General features: G+C 42.8%; 2 protein-coding genes across 4 annotated transcripts in view; one reads left to right on the top strand and one right to left on the bottom strand.

The window, feature by feature from the left end:
* The first annotated feature begins 597 nt into the window (after positions 1–597).
* On the top strand, positions 598–11,175 carry wdsub1 (WD repeat, sterile alpha motif and U-box domain containing 1). Of its 3 annotated transcripts, XM_079163742.1 has the most exons (13): positions 598–645; positions 1,520–1,931; positions 2,328–2,515; positions 3,186–3,272; positions 4,091–4,184; positions 4,847–4,880; positions 4,984–5,024; positions 6,500–6,606; positions 6,753–6,770; positions 7,071–7,097; positions 7,476–7,655; positions 8,880–9,014; positions 9,117–11,175. In XM_079163742.1, exons 2-13 carry the CDS (start codon positions 1,534–1,536, stop codon positions 9,266–9,268), a joined length of 1,461 nt encoding a protein of 486 aa, XP_079019868.1. In that variant the 5' UTR covers positions 598–645; positions 1,520–1,533; the 3' UTR covers positions 9,269–11,175. The 3 variants fall into 3 exon arrangements, with proteins under 3 accessions (XP_079019868.1, XP_079019869.1, XP_079019870.1); XM_079163743.1 differs by lacking the exon at positions 6,753–6,770; XM_079163744.1 differs by lacking the exons at positions 6,753–6,770; positions 7,071–7,097 and having other exon boundaries at positions 9,117–11,174.
* Positions 11,176–11,504: 329 nt separating this feature from the next.
* Positions 11,505–22,025, bottom strand: part of LOC306696173 (protein TANC1-like) — a gene marked incomplete at both ends in the record, with an annotated part of 31,288 nt that continues 20,767 nt past the window's right edge. Inside the window, 17 exons of the mRNA XM_079159722.1 lie at positions 11,505–12,873; positions 13,030–13,130; positions 14,115–14,261; positions 14,433–14,524; positions 14,609–14,638; positions 15,051–15,183; positions 15,776–15,951; positions 16,047–16,170; positions 16,264–16,397; positions 17,767–17,848; positions 18,050–18,259; positions 18,536–18,772; positions 18,865–18,987; positions 19,388–19,496; positions 19,610–19,713; positions 19,916–20,116; positions 21,263–21,571. Coding sequence (XP_079015848.1) covers positions 11,505–12,873; positions 13,030–13,130; positions 14,115–14,261; positions 14,433–14,524; positions 14,609–14,638; positions 15,051–15,183; positions 15,776–15,951; positions 16,047–16,170; positions 16,264–16,397; positions 17,767–17,848; positions 18,050–18,259; positions 18,536–18,772; positions 18,865–18,987; positions 19,388–19,496; positions 19,610–19,713; positions 19,916–20,116; positions 21,263–21,571 — 3,681 coding nt within the window. The remainder of the gene's footprint in view (positions 12,874–13,029; positions 13,131–14,114; positions 14,262–14,432; positions 14,525–14,608; positions 14,639–15,050; positions 15,184–15,775; positions 15,952–16,046; positions 16,171–16,263; positions 16,398–17,766; positions 17,849–18,049; positions 18,260–18,535; positions 18,773–18,864; positions 18,988–19,387; positions 19,497–19,609; positions 19,714–19,915; positions 20,117–21,262; positions 21,572–22,025) is intronic.

Below are 22,025 nucleotides of genomic sequence, written 5' to 3'. Positions count from 1 at the left end.
ATGCACATTGATGAATTGTGGGTAAGCACTGTGCTAAAAGCGCATCAGGTCCAAATGTCCATCATCAACCACTTAAAGTCCTCAGAAGTACTCAGATGTGTTACGTAGCAATACCCAGTGTAATTACTAGTAACAGTCCTACATTCAAAACTTACTTGAGCAAAAGCACAAAAGTATTTTCCTCAAAGTATGATACCAAAAGTAAAAGAACACATTCTGCAGTATGGCATATTTTAGAATAATGTATGTTGTATAACTGGATTATTCATGAATCAATGTGTACTTTTCTCTAATATTGCTGCTCTAAAGGGCTAATTTCAACTACTTCATACACTACTACTACTACAGTATCTTGTGCATTTCTCCCCTTACCTTCCCTTTGTTTTAATACGTCATATTTTATTTGTTGATTATATTTGTATTATTATCTGCAAAGTAACTAGTAACACACATGATCAATAAATGCAGTGGAAGACGTAAAATATGTCCTAATTTTAGTGGAGTACAATTAGCAGATAATGGAAATACTCAAACGTACTCACCACTTTGTCCTGACTTCTGGGTGACGTAACTGGCATCACGTCACGGTCAGCTGTTCGATGAGGAAGTAAACATTGAACTGAAGGGACAACAGGACGGAGACAGGTACGGTACGCTGCTGTAGTTCGACGTATCTTACGTTTCTATTAGAGTCATTAGCCGTCTGAGTTTGCTTGTTGGGATGTTTATTGTCACAGTTTGTTTCCTGCTTCTGAATAATACTTGACTTTATAACATGAAGTTGCCTCTCGGCTGTGCTGCAGCTGTTAGCTTGAGATGTTAGCTTAAACGTTAGCCACAGTCTCCACAGCAACAGCGTCCCTGTGGGTTTCCTGTCTTTTGTCTGCTGGTTGTTCTTGGTCTGTTGGTGCGGTGGTTTGACAGCCAAACAAAACAAGGATAACGATTTGTATTTGTATTGTTTCCTGGTGTGTTCAATAAAGAGCCGAGCAGTGAGTTCCTCAAAAGGTTCATAGTCCCTGTGGTAGAAAAAGGGGCGTTTACAGAGGTGGAAAGTAACTAAGTAACGTTACATTTAAGTGCAATTTTGAGATAATTGTACTTTCCTTGTGTCTTCCCCTTTTCTGCTGCTTTATGCTTGTACTCTACTGCATTTCAAAAGGGTGCATTGCACTCTTTACACCACCACTTTTCTATGATATTTATATAAATGAACTATGATGTATTCATCTTTAGCCTAAAATAAATTCACAAGCTATAGTAGTGTTTATTGTAGTTTAAACTAGCCCTTTACCAGCTGCCATATTCAAGCAATGTACACATTAAATCATCGATAATTAAATCCAGTAATATATAATAATATGTACATGACTCTGAAATAATAGTTGCTTGTATCAAGTATATATGATGCTAATACAACATTAAAGTGATGTACACATTAGTGCATCATGTATTATCATTTAAATGGGCCCTTCTGCATATTTTTGACTTCTCTCATTCCTCTCTGTGTGAACTTCAGGACCGGCTCTACAAATGACATCTCTGATTTGCACTTTACAAGACCATCGAGATGATGTCAACTGGTGTGCCTTCTCTGGCAATCTGTTTGCCACATGCTCCGGGGACAAAACCCTCCGGATATACAACACCCGCGACTTCTCCGAGCTGCCCTTCTCACCGCTGACAGGACACGGATACGGCGTCCACTGCTGTTGCTTCAGCGCCTGCGGACAGTTCTTGGCCTCATGTTCGACCGACGCCACCACAATGGTTTGGTCCACCGTCACGGGTGACATCGAGGCCGTGCTGGAGCATCCTGGTCGTAGTCCAGTGAGGATCTGCGCGCTCTCTCCTGACTCTGCCCACCTGGTTTCTGGAGCATCCGATGGCACTTTGGCTCTGTGGGATTTCCCCTCCAAACAGCTGCGCAGGTACATTTGACACTGGCTTACATTTGTATAGATCAACAGAAAATTAATTTGCGTGGGTTTAATTTTCTAATTCACTATGTTTTGACATTTTATGGACTTAATAATTCATAGATTCATTGGAAAAAGCATTCAGCAGATTAAATGATAATGAAGATACATTGGTAATTGCAGGCCCATTCATACAGATGTACAACATAGTACAAGTCTCTCTCATAGCTCGACAAAGAGAGCTGAACCCTCAGTGCTAACAACTCTCCTCACACCACTGTTTGCAGTTGCATGACATAATATTAGCACTTTCCTGCCAGCAACCAGTCCCATGTGTTACTATCTTTGAACAATGGCAATAAAAGATGTGCCTGCTGATGCAGCTGCTTGTCGGTTGTGTTTGTGAAGGACCGGAGCAGTGAGCGACACGACAATGGTAGCCTGCTCCTTCAGCCCCTGCAGTCAGGTGTTCATGACCGGCTCCAACTACGGAGATCTGCGTCTGTGGGACCTGGACATGAACCAGCTCCATGCGGAGAAAAACGCCCACGACCTGGGGGTCACCTGCTGCACCTTCGCTCCCAGCATCCTCAGTGGTGACGCCCATTGCTGCGTGTTTATATTCTACTCTGTGACACACACGGCTTAGTCTGGTGTTTCTGGCAACATTTGGGAGTAAAGATATCATAAAATACACCTTTTTCTTTTCTTATAAACTGTAGTATTTTTGGCCAGAATCCCTCAAATAAGATATGTACAGAGGCATGATATGATATTAATGAAACGTTTTATCAAATATGAAACTCAATATGAGGCACGTTAACATTTTATTTTGTCCAGTTATTTACTGGAAATTAAATTCATATTTATAACTATAAATATGCTAATATTAAACTATGATTAAGGAAATGACCTATAAAATGTGGCAATTTCCTTATTCATATCTGCCAACATATACTGATATCCCTACATCTCTAATAAGCCAGTTTTGGCTGATAATATCAGTTGGGTTTCAATTAAAATATATGTGTCTCCTAGTTACAGTACATACTGTTACATTCTTATACCAAATCCCTTTATAGAAGATGAAGATGGTAATATTGGAGGGGACACTACGGCTATATTGACATCCATCAGGTTTGTCGTCTAATTTCCCTGTGAGGGACAACAACATCCACACACTGATTGTTGTGTGTGACAGATTGAATGTAGTCTGTGACTTGTTTGGTATCACACAGTATTATTTGTTTGTTTTTGTCTTTTTAGGCGGTCAAGTCGTGCAGTTTCGTCTGGCGTCCTGTGGGCAAGACAGTCTCCTGAAGATCTGGACCATTAACAAGTTCATCTCTGGAGGTAGAGGGACATATCTTTACCCATCTTTGCATAACGGAGGATTTCTCTCTAGCTGGTGTGATCGTTTCAGTCGTAGCTTCAACCTCCGATCAGCTCAGATTGTAAACCTTGCTGAATATTGATGTGTGCAGTTTCTGTATCAACTCTGATTACAGCCCTCAGAGGCACAAGCCTTCATTTGTGTAGCTGGTTTTAACGGAAATATCGCAACGCTTTTGTTGCTTTTTGCTCACATTTTTCCTAAGTTGAAATAAAAGATCTAAGACTTTTTCTATGCACACAAAAGGTTAATTTCTCTCAAAAATGTGTCCACAAATTTGTTAAAATCCTTGTTAGTGAGCTGTTTCATCTGCATCTTGATATGCCACACCTGTCAGGTAGCTGGATTATCTTGGCAAAGGAGTGCCACTAACACAGATTTAAATGTATTATGTGCACACATTATGAGTGAAACCAGCCTTTTGTGCGCATCTTTTATTTGAGCTTGTTGAAAAAAAAGGAGCAAAATCAAAAGTGTTTTTGTTCACCGTATATCAGCATCAGTATTTCAAGACGAAATCACTGGTGCTGCCAAATACAACTACATTTTATTTAAAAGTAACCCAGAGTATCTGCCAGAGTTGTTCATGCTGCTAATGTGTGCACAGATTTAGCATATTGCATTTTCTCTAATTTCTCCATTTAACAGCTCCCCTTCTATTTCCTTTCTGTTATTAGTGACTCATTTTGTGATGACTTTCTCCACCACCTGTAATATGGCCTGTGTGTGTGTGTGTGTGTGTGTGTGTAACTATAGCTGTTGTTTCTCTCTCTCGTAGTCTATAAGATGCAGCTCCTGCACACGTTAACTGGCCAGTCGGCCCCGGTCCTCTCCTGTGCCTACTCCTCAGATGGGCAGCTGCTTGTGTCTGGGTAGGATCTTTAAGAGGCTTAGTGAAGCATATTGGTGACTTTGGATGTTTTAGCCTCTGAATACAGATTATATATACTTAATACATTTCTGACAACCATTTTCCAAAGCTGGTTTTTAAACTGATTTTAGCCAATATTTTCAGTCTGGCCCTGTGCAAACAATATCACACAATATTAACAAAACAAGCAGACAGAATGCTGAAGTATTGTCTACTTCAAGTTTCAAATACATTTTCAACCAATGGCTACCTTGAATATAATAAAACATCTAAAATATTTTGGTATACATTTTGAGAAATGGTCAGCAGTTGAGTAAATTATACACAAAATTGTATTTGATGGGCCTTTAACAGACACATTCTGATCATTTCTGACTGCTGGAATTTCAACCTCTTGATCTTGAATGGATCAATATTCATGTCTGGATCTATTTAGGATCAAGAGATTGATGTACAATATAGATTATTTGCCTGGATTTAACAGCAGGCCACCGCTGACACAACTATAGGAGTGCAATACTACAGTGGAACCACTGAAGGGAGACATAGATTGCTTTATTCCTCAATGAGTGAATGTGGACCTGAACATGATGCACAAGATAGTCATTGTTGTTATTTAAAATATTGCTCACATAGTTACACTTTTGTCTTTTTTTCCTTCAGCTCTGTGGACAAAACTGTCACAGTCTATGATGCTGTAAGTTCCTCTCATTTTATTCATTTACTAGGTAGTACCAGGTTATGTTATAAACGACTCCATTCACAACACAATGTTTGTATATTGTTTTGTCTGTTTGCAGAAGAATGCAGTTTTGCTTTACACACTGAACCAGCACGAGAGGTAAACACTCACTTAAGTTTTCTTGAGTGGATTTTCACATTGAATATAAGCATGAAGTCCCAGGATAAATACATTCATTTCTCTCTCATCTTATAACACTAAATTAAACATGTATGCTCACATGTCTGTTTTTGATAAACATATTTCTGGGGAAAATCCACTGCAAGATGCTTTGCAATGCATTTCTGGAATTATTTAGTTTTTTAAGATAAATTGACAAATATGATGAGACGTCACATTGAGATATTTCCAAACTGGTTTTATTAGGTATTGATGCCACAAATTGTTCAGTTATATAAAACATCAGAAGTAAAAGTCAGATTTCGACATTTGACCACTCGTTTACAACAATATCTCACTTGTAGAGAAAGCAGCACCCTTTGATATATTATAACCCAGTGTGGTCACAAAACATGCATTTATCATTTGTAGGAAAAGGGTAGGTCTGCTGTCGCTGCGTCTCTTCCTCGACACATACAAGTACACATAAGACACAGCTGTATGATCACACTTACAAGCTATTTAAGTCCACCCAGCCACCTGTGAATGAAAGGCAAAAAGCTCACTTCCTTTCAGCGGGGCAAATGTAAGTCCTTTTGGAAAACCACTATCTGAAGTGGAAGTAGATCAGGCAAGTTGAGAGAAAAGTGGATAAATGGCAAAAAAAAAAGAAAAGTAAATCACAACTTGACGAAATGCCTCCAGGAAACTCATTTGACTTTAGACCAAGTGATAATATAACAGTGTTGGGTTCCTTTACTCCAAGTTCTCATTGGAGGTTTTTAAAGACATTGATTGAAGTCAACTGGCTTTTGTGGATCACATTTTTGAGCAATCCAGCTTAAGTCTCGGAGAGATTGTCCTCATTAACGCTGCTTTGACTTCCGTGAATCTCCTGAAAATGTCATTTTAATCCTTATTTAGATCTTTAGTGCAGCCTTTTATGTGGTAAGCATCACTGAATTGGCCCTCTGATGGAGAGCCTTTGCATATTCTGCACATATTTAGGTCTGGTATTGAACCTTAGTACCCACTTTTTAACCCTGTACAAGCCGAACTGCAGCCTCAGCTGCTGTGAGGCTCAGGACGAAGATTTTGGGGTTTTGGCTTCAGTTTCTGAATGCTTTGAATATACCTGCTTGAGGATCAGATGCTCACAGAATCCCTATTATCTTTAAAGTTGCTCCTTGCAACTTACTTTTACAGGTTTTATGTGCTTTCAAAAATCTGCCTCCCAAGTTTTCCATTTCCCGCTTCGGTTTCCTCTCAAGACTTTTTAACTGATACTAGTGCAAAGAAGGACATGCAGACAGACTTGTTCAATTTTAGATTAGACATTAGGACTAAGATATTTCCTTTGATTGATAATTGTCTATGGAAACAATTCTAGTCCTTTTGGTCATTTTTTCTGTCATTATACAGAGAAAGTTACACCTCATTGTTAACGTTCAGCTGATTACTGTCCTCTGTTGCAGATACGTGACGGCTTGTTGCTTCTCTCCAACTTCACCACTTATCGCTACAGGATCTATGGATAAGACCGTAAACATCTGGAGGCTGGAGGATGGGTGCAGTGACCGTGGTGGGAAAAACACACACAATCTCACACACACACCTACACACACAATCACTCCAATAGACTAACATCTATATTTTGATGATTTGTTTTGTCGTGTATCTATTTTTTTTTTGTCTTTCTCCTTTATTGAACTTGTGTCCAATGGAAAGGCGGGAAGTCATTACCTGGTTAGTTTTATTTTTACATTTTAAATGTTAATACATTCTTACACTTGAATGAGAGGAGCTGGTTTTACAATTTCAAATGTACATTCCTACTTGAATCTTAAGCAGAGTTGCTTAGCTATTATTTTTGTCCCTGTGTTTAGATGTCATGTAATAAACTGGTTTCATCTTGCGTTGAAAGACACAGGTGTTATATACAAGAGGGCTTTCTTTTCCTTAATCCCTCTTCAGTCTCAAGTTTGCTGAAAGATTGCATCGCATTGCTCATGTTTACGGTCCCTTATTCCTTTGTGTGTGTCCTAGACGGGTCTGATCTGACATCAAGTGAAGGTAGGAAGCAAGAAAATAGATTCCTTTCTGTACAGTGCCTAACACTGGGGTGCCTGTAATCAGTAGAAATCCATAAATGAGACATCATGCAATATGTGCATAAAACAATAAAATAATGTTGTCATAATTGGGAATGGATAATAAACAAGCTCTTTTTCAGCTTTTAGTTTCATCTTGTGTCAATGAAAATATCAATGAACCCTCCAGACATTCATTGATACCTCTCTGTACACAAGACGCGCTAGGCACAAGCGCCCCGCCCGCCCCCCCGATCAATAATTAGTCAGCATGATTCTAGGAGAGTGTTGCATGGAGAGCATTTCAAAAGTCGCTACAGCGGACAAGGACTGAGTGTTTCGCATTGACTCCCCCTCTCAGAGAGAACCTCAGCGGGTCGATCCAAGCTGCTGGTGGCCGATTGGTCGGAGGGGGATGTGTCCGCGTGGCTGGTGGAGGAAGGCCTCGAGGGCTTGGTGGACAAATTCAGGGCCAACAACATAGATGGGACAGAGCTTCTCATTCTCACCAAGGAAACACTGGCGTCAGAGCTGCACATAGGTGAGGAAGACGTACATCGCACAGCGGGTGCAATGCCGCTTCAACAGCCTCTCCTTCTGTCATAGTCCTAATGCTCGCTTCTGCCCCCAATGTAAGAATATAAACCCAGTCTTATGGGTATTGACTTTAATCTGGAGCACTTCATCAGTTACATAACCCAATCCCCAAAACAGTATTTCCCTTTAGGTTTGGATTTACACCTAATATCATGAGGGCTTCTTGTTTTTTTCCAAGTATGTCTGAAATGAGGAAGTTTTAGCTTATCAGACTTTATCTGGCTTTTTTCTTTTTTCTTTTTTACAAATTTTGGAACCCCAAGCCTCAAGTAGGAGTGCTATGCTGTGAATGTCAGTCTACCAGCTAGGCCAGTATTCGTCATGTAGTTGTCAGCAAATGTTTGTTGTATTTCCATGCCGTCATTTCCATCCCACAGTGACTGTCAATCACTCCTCAGTTTACACAGCTCCAGTGCTGTGACAGCTTGTGTTCACATTGTTCTGTTTCTAGTAGCGTTGCATGAATCCCACCTTCTTAGCAGAACTAACTTGGAGAACAGCCTTGAGTAGCAACATCTTTATCGACTGCAATGAAAGACTGAGAAACAGGCATATTTTTCAAAGGTGGGAGTGAAATCAATAAATGTGCTTTTCTTCTAAAGAGGCAGCATCACAAAATGAAACAAAGCGTACCAGTCAGATTATCAGGGAGAATACAAAGTGCTTTGTGTTTAGCTGCAGTTCAACTTTTTTATTTGATGAGATCATTCTTTTCTAAATTTTTATAAAGGTTTCTAATTTCTCCGGCAGTCAAGTTCTGCAACACCGTGTTACCAAAACAACAGTATTCAAATGAAAATGCGCTTGAGTGCCTGCTTAGTGTTCAACTTTGAATTGGACAGACAGACATTCAGCAGACATGATTCGCTCCCACCATGTTCTCGCTCACCCACGCTCACATTTGCCATCCAAGACTGAAAAGTGTTAAGCGCAAGAACAATAAATGCACAAAACCGTGATATTGATATTAATGTTTATGTTAGTGTTTTTTTCCTCTTAAGGCTCCTGTGGTTTCTATTTTAATGAGAGCACACACAGTCTTGACCGGTCGGTTTTCTCTTCTGACTCATTTCCTTATTCTCGTGTGTGTGTGTGTGTGTGTGTGTGTGCGTGTGCGTGTGCGTGTGCGTGTGCGTGTGCGTGTGCGTGTGCGTGCGTGTGTGTATAGAGTCAGTAGGCCTGCGCAGTAAACTCCTCAGGAAGGTGGAGCAGCTGAAGAGTGATTCAGTGTGTTCAGGCATTCCTGATGAGTTCTTGTGTCCGATCACCAGAGAGCTGATGAGGGAACCAGTCATTGCTGCCGGTAAGACCTTTCCCACTTAATACGATTTACATGTAATGACACCACAGAGTCAACGCATGAGACTCCAAACTTCATGAATAAACTGTGGACATTTGCCAACAGATGGCTACTCGTATGAGAGAGAGGCCATCGATAGCTGGATCAACACTAAGAACCGCTCCAGCCCCATGACCAACCTCCCTTTACTGACGACTCTGCTCACCCCTAATCACACCCTGAAGATGGCTATTGGCCGCTGGAAGACCAACCACTAGCATCTAAAAAGACTTTTGACCCACAGTGCCCCCAAATATTTCCCTAAAGTAGACAGAAACCACTGCATTTCAGGGATGGGTGCAAATGATTTGGTTCCAAATGAGGCATGTGCACACTGTGGCAGCTTCTTTGTTTGCATTCATTTGTAAAGCTGCCATTTCAAACCACTGGGGAGCAGAATTGTAGCAACAAATCGAAATGTACTTTCAGTTTATTAAGTTTTAATGGCCATAACATTTCATTAAGTAGATACAGAGCGATATGAGCATCCCAGGGGAGTGCACGCAACTTTAAAGCGGTTATGATCATAATGATTATAATAACAAAGCTTTACAGCAAGTTTAAAGGTAATTTTTGCTTTCTGGTCTGCAAGTTTCCTGTTTTGGTTCACTCTCTCATAATGTTCAGCGAAACTGAAGAGCATTTGTATCAGTTTAAGAGCCAGATATTTCCCTCAGGAGATGGTAGAGACCAAAAACAGAGCGGAAAGAGAGTGACTATAGAGTGACTATTGGATTCAGCAGGTGGCAACATGTGTTAATAAGTTGATATCAACTTTAAAAAGTGATGATGTGTCAATGCCTCCATCAGCTATTAGGGCGAGTGGTTTGTCTTGGCTGATAATGACCAGTTTACTGGTTTGTTAATCAATATAAAAACATGAGTTCTGTATAGAAATCACATAAAAATAACAAAAAATTAAACACGGTCTGCTCCTGATTTATGAAAAGATAAATAAAAACAAAGTGTACATGACTAACATTTTGATAAGCCTTACCTTTAAACAGGCAAATTAGTTTCTTAAAATGAGTTGTATTTATAAAAAATATATTTCGAAACAAAGCTAAACATATAGCTTTAAAATGACACAAAACAAACATTGATTTGGAGGCCTTAAGTGTATTTTATATTAATTGTTACCTTTCTTTGATTGAATAACCAGAAAACAATGAGCGGTGAGTGTCTGAAAGCTACATAGAGCTACACACAGAGGTGTTGATTTGCAGTTGGTCCGGGAACACCAATTAAAAATGAGTAATGTTGGTTACCTTACTTAAAACACTATTTGCACTAACTGCAGGTAAGCATTACATATATGTGTGCTCCTTAGATTGTCATTGCAGGACCTTGCTTGTTACAAACCCTGTGGGACCGGTGCTTGGCCAAAGTAGTTTAGCGTTTACTCTCCTGTGCAAGCTAACGTTCAGCATTTAATGAAATCAATGAAGATATTTCCGCCATACTGAGAATTTGCAATGTCCACATTTTTTTGCAAGCGGTTTATTTTGATGTGATTAATTGTCTGTTGAGATGCTTGTACTATAAACCTTTTATCCATCCATACACACTCTGAAGCTTAGGCCACATTTTATGGATCACACTGTGAAAAAAGTAGATGTAGAAATGTAGTCCTCCATTGATATTTTATTTTACCACAATAATAATGTGGTAACATTTTGTAATCCATAGATGATTCTAAAAAGGGTATATGACAACTATGGACATACAGCGGTGTACAAAGTCTCTTAAGAATTTCTATCCTTGATTGTTGCTCGTGTAAATGCTCGCTCTCTCTGTATCCCAATAAACCAATAAACACTTTTTATGAATATGCTCTCTGCTATGCAAAAATAAATAACATACTGTGAATCTTGAAGCAATCAATTCAATATTAGATCATGACAAGAACAACTGTACAGCTCCATTTTCTTTATCAAATGTACCAAGAAAAAGAATCTCAAGCACACAAAGCAATTTCTTTTGAAGCCTGTAATGCTGACAGATAACCACTCACAGGGAAATATATAATCTGCAAATATAGTGTAGACCGTACAAATATAAATGTTTTTTAAAAGACACTTGACGATAGAAATGGTCATATCCAGCAACTAATAGCATGATTTTTTTTTTTTTTTTTAATATTTTCGTGCACAAAGCTTTCTCTGACTTTTTATATTTGTTATAATAAATTAAAAGTTGAGACAATATACTACTTTTTTTAAATCCCTACTTAAGGTATATCTGGTTTTTCTTGAATACACTAGTGTAGCTGTAGACATGTAAGCAAAAGCATAGTAGCCTGAGTTGAACACTGGTTCTAGATTGTAAATGCAGTGCAGCAGCATAACTCTACAAAACAGGCTCAGGGAAGGGAGCTGTTCTCAAAGCAGTCTCCCTTGCTACCTTATTTGGGACGTAGTTTGTTGAAAACAGCCTGTGTCTGTGCTTTGATAATCAGACGTTGGACTCTATAAACGAGCGCTTGGGTTTGATGGGAGCCATATGCAGAGCAGGGTTGTCTCTCGTTAAGCTCGCCTGTCTGTGCCGCCCGTCGGGGAAGCGTAGCTGGGAGGACGCCGTGCCTCTGGCCTCTCGCTGGTGGAGCCGCTCTCCAAACTCCCGACCTTGCTGCTGGCTGTTTGCCTGACATCCAGAGAGCTGCTCCTGGAATGAAGCGCGTTTGAACTCATTGTTCAACCCCTGAAACTCTATTACTGACATACTGAAACTCTCCAGCCCCCCTCCCTGCCCCTGTCGGCTCAGGCCAGAGGTCTGCTGGCCCTGGACTCGCACCGATTTGTCCATTACTCCCATGAAAGGTCGGGGCTTTAGCTCCGGCTTTGTCTTGAAGCTACCGCTGCTCTTGATGGGGCACGGGGCGTCCGGCACCTGCTGCCTGCTGCCGTCCGACAGGTTCCCGCTGGAGGCCTGACTGGAGCTGGAGCCCCTTGAGCCTGCTGTCCCTCCTCCTCCACCGCCCTCCCTCCTGACCTCCATACCAGAGCCCAGAGCGAGAGCCAGGCCATCCAGAGCCACAGAGTGGGTGGAGAGTCTGTCAGAGCCCCTGGAGAAGCTGGAGGAGCGTGGTTGGTACATGTGGAGAGGCCCAGGTGGGGAGGAGCTGTTGGGGGACATGGGGTGATAGAGCTCAGTGGGACTGTGTCCAGAGTGTTCGTTGGCTAATCCATGGCCGATGTCAATACCAAGCACCGGTGCAGGCCTCAGGGAGGTGGAGATATGTCTGCCTGGCAGAGGGCTGGAGGGGCCGCACAGAGAGAGAGGCCTGCCCCCAACTCTGCTCCCTGACTGGAGGGAGTGGCAGTGGTGATGAGTCCTGCTGAGTCCCTGGTTCTGGGTCTGCCTGTTGATCGCAGGAACAGGCTCGGGCAAGTCCACAAAAAGTTGGTTCTGCACATATTCCTCTTGAGGGTAACATTGGTCTGCTAAGCCAAAGGCCGCACCTCCAGGGAGAGTCCTGTTTGGAGCGTACGGATTCATGGGCCAAAATTCTGGACTTTTCCCACACTGCAGGCTCGGCTCCTCACCTTCCTCTCCCTCTTCCTCCTCCTTCTCTGCATCGGTCTGCTCCGCGGGGACTTGCCTCTCTAGACTTCCCTGGGAATAGCTGTCGGCCTCCTCCTCTGTGGCCTGATGGTGGTGGGAGTGGGGGTCCCTGTTGTAACCCTGTGCCATGTTGTTGCTGGATGCCTTCTGATGATGTTTGCATTCCTCCTCTACCCGAACCAGCAGGCGCCGGATCTCCCGGTTGGACGGGGAGAGTCGTGCTGCTTCGTGGAGGTCTGCCAGCGCTGCAGCAAACTGCCTGGGGAGGACAGAGAAAATGAACAAAGGAACTTTAAAAAGTACTTAATTTACAGAGACGTAGCATCCCAGGGAATTGCTGATTCTCGCAAGAATTACTTTCCATTGAAGCAAAATGATACTGTTTGAAATAATAGCATATTCAATATGGTTGTACCTGCTACTCCTCTTGGCACGTGCTCTGGCATAAAACGCTTCATAAGACCTGGGTTTGAGTTCCAGGGCTTTTGTTGCAAACTCCTCAGCTATCCCAAAATCCTGTGTTTTCAGATAGAAAAAGTGCATTTAGTATTTGAATTTCAATTCAAGTATTAGATGCAGCACAATATCGAACAAACCCAAAGTAGGATTAGCTGTGGTTTTTTTTGGTGGCTACATCTACATCTGAGGCCATTCCAATAAAAATAGTGTTTGTGTTTGCATCTTCAATATGGTTCTAAAGATCGAAGCCCGTTTTAATGAAACAGAAGTTTTGCTGCAATAATTTTTATTGACCAGGAGCAGAAAGAGAAACAGACGGAGAGGTGCTTGTTTTTCTACCGGCTCGTTACTGCTCTCATCATCACTCTCAGGTGACTTTTTAATGACACGAGCACATTGTGATTGTGTCCTTGAGAGTGAGGTCAAAATGGCAGCCTTGAATGTGGGATTGTGAACATTGCTGCTGAATGTTTAATGATGGTATCATGTAGTCTCTCTGCTGGCCCCTTACTGGCTGCATTCTGATATAATATGAGGATGTAGCCGGCCCACTCGCACATCCACTGTAAATAACAGGGAAAGAGAGTGCGCTAGCTGGTCTGCCAGGGAGAGTGACCTTATCACATCGCATTATCTGCTCCATTATTCATCGGCCACAGTGACCCTAAGGATGGCATTTTTACACAGTCTGTTAGGACGTCTGTCGTCACCAGGGTGGGTTCCCAACCTGGCTGCAGGCCACACACATCTATCTCCACACTAACAGCACCCAGTTATTCATTATGTCACCACCTGCTTCCAGGTCTTACACGTACATTCTGTTTACCAGGGAGACCTGAAATTAGACCTGAATAGTGGAGGTATTTCTACAGTGAGCCATACCGGTGCTGACATTATCTTTTAATGTTGATACAAATAAATTATATATCTTAAGGAACCATCTAGCTTGCCTTGCCAGCCCTCCTGCCATCCCCTCAGCTTCTAATAAACATGCCGGTGTTAAATAGTGCATGAGCAGTTCGTTACAGCTGTGGGCCTTACATTGGATTTCCTGCGGCAGCGGGAAAGGTTTAGATAGAGGGAGACCCGCAGGTCTTTGAACCCTTTCAGCTCCTCTCCTTGCCCCTCACGCGGTAGCTTCCTCAGGGCATACTGATAACGCTGGCCTGCCTCCTTCATTCGTCCCTTCTTGGAAACACACAGGAAGAGGGGGAGAAAGAATCGGACAGAGAGGAGAGGAGGAGACAATTTCTGACAACCAATCCACAAACACCTCGTTTGAAGTCTATTCAAATAAAAGGCTGCAGGGTCTGCCGCATCCTCACCAACACACGGTCTACAACATTCCCCGTAACACACCTTGTAAAGCATGTTCCCCTCCTCCATCAGCTTCTGCAGCAGGATGAGGAGAATGTCTGGTTTGGAAGAAGCCATAGCCCACGTAGCGTGACCTAATGGAGGGGTACAAATATGTATCTTTCTAATATCTGTCTCGCCTGGTCTCTTTTACTTTGTGCCTTGCATAAATCGTGTACCTGATCGATCGTGCGGAGCCGTTTTGTAGCCTTTCGGTTGATGAAGCAGAGCGACCGAGGATGGACAAAAGACAGAGGTGAAGAGGGGGTTAGAGAAGTGGATGTAAAACAGCAGAATAGAGAGGAGCAAAATACTGCATGGAAGTTAAATAGGCAAATATAAACGAAGAGCGTGCAGGAGCTAAAATATAGCACATCAAACAAATCTATCATGGTCTTCATTGATTGGTTGAAGTGAGATACAAATATAAGTACACTGAGTTTAGCCAGAGAGGTGTTGATTCAGCGTTATGCTCATTTTAGAGGCCGTAGTGCAGTTAAAGGAGCTGTTTAACTGTGTCGTAAAATAACGAATGGTTTCTGGAACATTTTGTGTTGACGATAGAATTCCTGGAGGTGGGATTTACTGTAGGGCTGTTATGGTAAGCATGGTGTTTTATACCCATCTTGGATCCTTTCTTAAGCAGCGAGGCCACCAGAGCCGGGTTCTGGCAGCCAGTCGGCCGGTCTGAACCTCTGGTACTGTTGTTGTCGCCTCTCTCCAGCACCGCTCCAAGTTCCACCAGGCAATGCACCTGGCCGTGCACAGAATAACAACAACATTTTATTAGTCCCTTTAAATCTAAGATTCTAGCAATGGAAAGATTGTTAGGTATTTCAATAATTTGGTTGATTACACTCATTATGCATCACTGCATTAGCAACAAAACTGTCTGCAACTCTATACCCTTTGATCAGATAGTTTTGATTACTCTCCTGCTGATCGTTAGATTACATGAATGAGAGAGTCAAAATGCTCACATGGAAATGAGTTTTTTAAACTCCACATGAACTGTGATTGCAAATTGACGTCCTGTTTTGCAGGGGAAATTATTATCATCTTAATTATTTTAGAATTTATTTCATTTGTCTAAAATAGCTATGTTTTTGCGAGTGTGGACCATTATGTATTGCTAATCATCTTTTAACAGCTTTTATGCTTTGCAACGTATAGTCAGGTACACACTTCTTCACCAAGGTCTGAAAGTTGCATCCCTACCGCAGTGAGAGAAGAAAATGCATCCTTTGGGTGGGAAATATTTACAAGTAAATGCAAATACAAGTATTTCAAATAAAGACAGACCCATTATCCACATGACGTCATCCAAACAACAACATGAAACCCACTGTATCTGCATCCCCGGCGAGGGCAGCGAGGTCAAGAGGAGTCCTTCCCTGTCTGTCCGGTTGGTTCAGGTCTGCGCCGGCCTCTGCCAGAAGCTGCACCACATCTTTCTGGCCCTTCAGACAAGCCCAGCTAAGTGCAGTCAGCCCCTCCTGATCAGCAGAGGACAGAGAGGCACCTGGGTCCGCAGACAAAGCAAATAATGTTCTTCAGTTCATATACAGTCATTAAAATATATCATAAGATTTTAGTTTGGAAGGTGGGGACTCGCACCCTTTGTCAGCAGGAGTTCAACAGTGCTCAGGTGGCCCTCGGAGGCTGCCAGCATCAGTGCAGTGCGACCCTGCTTCTCACTGACGTTGATATCTGCATCTTGCTTCAGCAGCAACTCTACAATCTGGAGCAGGACAGAAAAAGTGTTATGGGGGAAAAAAAGGCAGAACTTGTGAAATGACGAACATCCGGTGCCAGTGACCAGACTCCGCCTCACCTGTGTGTGCCCGTGCTTGGTGGCACTAAGCAGCGGGGCCATCCCCCTGCGGTTGGGAATCTCCAGCCCTGCCCCCCGCTCCAGCAGGAACGCGCACACCTCCGTCCTCCCTCTTCCTGCTGCCGCGCTCAGCACTGACAGAGGGTCGGCATAGAGATGAGACAACGAGGCGGAGATGAATATGTAATTGACACATTTCGGTAGAAGCAGGGGTGAGAGACAGAGAGAGAGAGAAACAGGGTTGGATATTTACATAATGTGTTTGATTCTAACACAGGTGTTGTATTTTTCTGTTTTAATACAAATCTACAGTAACAAGTACTAGAGATCAAAATTGCTCAAAGACAGCTGCACACTCTTTCTTGTTCCTCGTCTTCAACAACAAAAGCAAACAATGTCTCCAACCATAAACTCTACACACTAGTTCACTTGGACCCTCCTTAACCAGCCAGTGCTATTTTTTAGTACGCGAGTCCTTCAGCTAATTGAGCACCTGGGGATAGAAGCAAGGTATTGATGCCATTCTCTAACCTACAAGTACCCTTGATAAATGACACCATGTTTCATGTGACCACATGCTTCAGTGAACAAATCGATTGTATATCACAGCCTTTAAAGATAAGTTATTGTCGAATATGAGACAAAGACAAAAAGACACGCAGCTGCACAAATAGTAGCATGGTTAGTGAAGCTGCTGCTTTAAATATGCAAACTGAAAAAGCAAATATTATATTCCTTATTAAAAAGAATATTCAAAAGATGCAATACACTGTATGCACTACTGTCTTAGATGATTGTAATCCCTGAAGAAGTGCAAATCCCTGGGTAAGTAATCAGACTTGTATCCTCGACTGATCATTTTATCCGTGCACATGGACTGTAATCAAAGGATTCTAACATTAAACAGAAACCTAAAACGACGCCCTAGCACATGAAAACGTGAATGTTTCAGAGGGTATTTCATGCTCTCACGTTTTCTATCCCAGCACTGGAGGGGACTGTGTAATAGAATTATATTCTAATGGTGCTGTAGTCAGAGATGCAGGCTTCATCCGACAAGCTTTCAGGAAATGAACCTAACACAATTCTGCAGGCTGCACTATCGCATCTGTGATAAAGGTAAAAGTATTACAATTGAATAAAACCGGCTTTTTAGATGCTAAAAATGTGGCTGGACAAGATATTCTAGGTGATAAATGTGATGCTCCATTTCAGCCAATAACAAAAAAAAAGTATTTACAATTGAATCATTTTTTTGATGTCAACCAGATAATTCTCACAATACTAAAAAAATTAAGCTGAGATCCTGCAGCTCCATTCAAAGAGCTCATTGTGCATCCATATCAAGGTAAGTTGTCTATTTCATATTTATGTATTGCACAGAATGCTAGCCTGGGCCTAAAATGCAACCCTAAAGCATCCTTGAGCATGACTCCAGATCCACACTGATGGACAGAAAGAGGCGAGAAAGCTACATTTATCTGACTGATAGGAGAAATGCACCCGTTTCTCCCCAGAGAGAGTCGTGAGCGTCCATCTGCACTGCCAGCTGTTCATCTTTCAAGTCCAGCAAGCTCTTCACCACCTGCAGAAAAACACAATTTATCAGTCCTCTGTATTGCTGGCTTGCTGTGCAGAAAGTAAACCAAAGCACTCACAGACCTTGACCACAGCAAAGTGCATCTAATAAATCCTCTACGTCAAGCAAGGACAGGTACCATGCTCTACATAAAAAAATGAATTTCAGCAGAGTGTTTTGTCAAGAGGACCTTGATCTGATACGTACCTGTGTGTGTCCCACACTAGCTGTGGCTGTAAGTGCCTGCTGTGCTGCCTGTGCTTTCCCAGTCACAGTCTCATTGCTGTGGTGCTGCTGTGGGTCAGTGGGGATCTCTGCTCCCCAATCTTGGCCCAGCAAGATGTTGATGATTTCAGCATGGCCTTTCAGAGCAGCATGGACCAGCGCACACTGGCTACTCTTATCAGCATGGCCCACCTGGCATAAAGGGGAACACAGGACAGGACTTACAACACTGGTCCTGGCCGGTATGCTGGCCTAGATCAGGCCTGTTTATGTCATCTGTCTCCCAGAATAGATCCTGAGACTGCAGTGGCTATAAAACCAGGACTGTTCAGGATACCACCGGTGTAAAGGAACTGAGAGACAGAGTATTCTGTCACAGATGGAAATCGGATTTATCCACGGTAATCGTGCCGGTCACGCCCTCCAGACCCACACGTGTGTCTCCTCCTCTTTGCCTGTGACACTGACCTTGGCCCCTTTCTTGCAGAGCAGGCTGACGATGTCGACGTGTCCTGCGGCGGCGGCCAGACAGAGGGGCGTCATGCCGCTGTCAGTGGTCCTATCTACGGGAGCACTCATTTCTAACAGCAGGGCTACCATCTCCACATGCCCCAGGTGTGCGTGGACGGCCAGAATGGGGGCATGTCCTACCACCTCTGTACACCAGGTCACGCTAGCTCCACCCAGCATCAACAGACGACTTACCTGTAGGATGAAAAAAATAAATGAATAGTGCATCTCCGTATATCAGGTATATTTGGGTACTTTTTTCAAAATTTAGAGCACACGTATGTCACCTTGATGTTAGGCGTGTATAGGTTCCTCAGGGAGGCCAGTGCAGCGGACAGACTGTCTGTGCTGCAGTTCACCCACATTGCCTGAAGAACGGTGGAGGACACACCTGTCTTCTTACTCAGACCCTGTGAGTGTGTGAAAGAGACACAGATAGAGAGGGAGCGATAGAGGAAGAGAGAGATTAAGCTTGCTCAGATGAGATCTGTGGTGCAGAATTTGAATTGTGTCCCAGGAGTAACGCAGTATTCACAAAGTGCAAGCCATGCATGCAAACAGAACAATATTCGCTGGGCCATGGGGGTTTCATGGATCTGAGCAGTGCTAATGTGTGTGGGTTGTGGTAGGGACAGGGGTTCACTCTTGTTTGCCTGTGTCTTAGTGTGTCTCTATGCAATAGCACACAGTAAAGTGCAGGATCTTGTTTACGTGAATCCTTTGGGAATCGATGTGATTCAGATGGGTTGAGGTACAATCACTTATAAACTACATAACTAGTAATATACACAGCATCCCAGTTCCTTTTACCTTGAATATGTGAGCCTTGAGGATGTGGTGTCCCATTTCCATAGTCTGCTGCCGGTTCAACTTGCCCTCCTGTCTGGAGAACATGAAGGCCAGGAGAGCGTGGCCACTCCTGTAGACATATAGTATTTATTTATTTACCTTCTTCGAGGTGTATTCACAACTGACTTAATAAAGTAAATGCATCTCAAGAATCTTCTGATGACCTTTGACTCTAAGTCTCACCTTGGGTCACAGATAAAGTCACTGCTCTCTCCATCTGCTCTCCAAACCAGCCACTCTCTGAAGGAGGGATGACACAGCATCCGTGTGCCGTCCCTGCGTCTCACCTACGAGCACAAATGATACAGAAAATATCTTAAAATGTGATCATCATATATACTGTCAGTCCTCCTAAACTATCTCTAAATCCCTAGATGTAAGAGGAAAATGATGTACTTCATAGCAAAACAAAACACCAACATTCAAACCTTTGAAACCAACTCTTGAATCATTATTTTCCGTTCCATGCAGTCATATCAAGAGTCTTACCATGAATCCAGCCAGGCTGTCTAATCTCAGCTGGAAGTCCTTCCACTCCAGCTCCCCCCTCACACTGCCTGCATTCAGCGCCCTGAACATTTGTTCATCAGTCAGTGGGTGCAGAGACGCCAGTGCCACATTGAGCACCGGAAGTACCCGTTCAAAGGCCTCTTTGTCCGGAAAACTCACGCGACACATCAGCAGGTACACCTAAAAGATGGTCATAAGGTTAATGATGTGCGTGGGCGGTCATGGTTGCCTGGTATAATCTTACAATAGCCGGTCTAATTAAACTATCCACAAGCTAACCAGGATATTAGCTTCCAACATTCCAGAACGATTTGAGTTGATCTCCTAGATACTCGGGTATCGTGGGACTTGGATCTTTTAGGGTATTAGCAACATTGTTGGACGCTCATGTGCAACATCCTGAAGGTAAACATGTACATTATAGCAATATAGCAATATAGTTTTTATAGCAAAAGCAGTTCAAGAGCTGAATGTGCAGTATACACGTCCTGTTGAAAATCATTGGTGTAAGCATTCCTGACACGTCATAATAAGTCTGGTGAATTGGGATAGTTAATCTTTGCAACTACATTAAATAGTTAATTCTACTAATTTATCGATATCATTATTATATCAAGCTGTCGTATTTAACTGTAACTGCCCACTACCTGGGCCTACACATCTTTAGCACACCTTTATGCATGTTTTTTCACATCCATTATCCAATCATTCAATCATATTTCTAGGCCTTTGCGTGTATAACAACACTTGCTCATCTGTTGTCCTATTTTACGCTGATGATTATGTAATATTAAAATGCGCCTGTCATTTACTGTAGTGATTGTGGACTATTTCTGGCTCTTTGATTAAGCCTTTGATCCTGTCATTTTCTATCTTTTATTGATCTGAATGGCGCGTGAGTACAAATGTTCTCGTTTTTTGAGGAACACATATCTGAACAATTGCTGTCACCTGGGTACCTTGTGTGGGGATTTTATGGGCATTGATTGCTTCAGCCTCAGGCGAGATGCCATTTCACGGCAGTCAGCTCACCGGGATGACTGACAAGTGTTAAGTGTTAGACTGTGAACTTGACCAAGTGAGGAAGAGGAGGAGGAGAAGGGGGGGCTGAGTCCAAAAATATACTTAAGGTAAAATGTGTCGTTTTAGCTCTTGAGGATACAACACTGTAGTTTACAAAGTAAGTGAACTAAAAACTCAATGAAACACACATTACTACACATCTGTGGTTCAACAACGTAGCATTACTTTTAGCAAACATTAACTATTTCAAGTTGGATACAAATACCCCTTGCCTGTTGGTAATCAATGCTCTACATATCTGACCTCTGACAGGGACACAGGCACCACCAGGTAATTTCCTCCTTTCAGAGCCAGGTGCCCCTTGTGGAACAGATCCAGGGTCAGCTGAAGGTAGAGGATGGAGCCGTGGCTCCGTGTTGACAGATGGCTGCTGAACTTGCTGAGAAGCAGCTGATCAGGTGCCGAGCCTGTCGGCGTGGTGACGTTGGCGGCGACCTGGCTGCTGCTGCTGACCCGGTGATGGATGTAGTCACTCAGATCGGCTCCAAGATCGCTGCTGTCTGGCAGGATGTCCAGAGAGATGCCAGAGAAGGGAAGGAGTGTCGTGATTTCCTGCAGGAGAAGACAACAGATTGATTATGGGTGCTTGTTGGTTAAAACAGACACCACACGCAGGCAAAAACACCTCAATATTTAAGGAATAATAGGCTGCATGTCTTTGGAGCATTAGCTCAGGAGAAATTAAAAAGCACTAAAACCAGGACCCAATCCTCAGATGCTGCTGCCTCTGACTCACGCAGAGCCATGGGATACAGTACAGTAAATAGTGTGACAATGACTCAAGCTCCAACATTGCTCACAAGCATCTCTCAGAGTCACATTTCATCTCCTCTCTTGCCATCCTCAACTGCTCAACACCGGCCAAAACCAGCTATGAAAATCCATGTTATTGCAGCTCAGTTCCTCATTAACGAAGAATGACATTTTGGTCGACGACAAGTAATTGACCTGTTGTCGTGGACTCCGATCCACTTAACCCTTTGTCATCCGCTTGTGAAATAGCCAG

The sequence above is a fragment of the Pholis gunnellus genome (genome assembly GCF_910591455.1).
Source record: "Pholis gunnellus genome assembly, chromosome: 1".
NCBI lineage: Eukaryota > Metazoa > Chordata > Actinopteri > Perciformes > Pholidae > Pholis > Pholis gunnellus.
This window is presented reverse-complemented; position numbering and strand designations above follow the sequence as displayed.

Bases quoted from the DNA above. Each gene is read 5' to 3' on its own strand.
- wdsub1 (XM_079163742.1), top strand. From the start codon at position 1,534: ATGACATCTCTGATTTGCACTTTACAAGACCATCGAGATGATGTCAAC. The intron at 4,881-4,983 runs GTAAGTTCCTCT...GTCTGTTTGCAG, and splicing joins CTGTCACAGTCTATGATGCT to AAGAATGCAGTTTTGCTTTA. The intron at 7,098-7,475 runs GTAGGAAGCAAG...TCCCCCTCTCAG, and splicing joins TGATCTGACATCAAGTGAAG to AGAGAACCTCAGCGGGTCGA.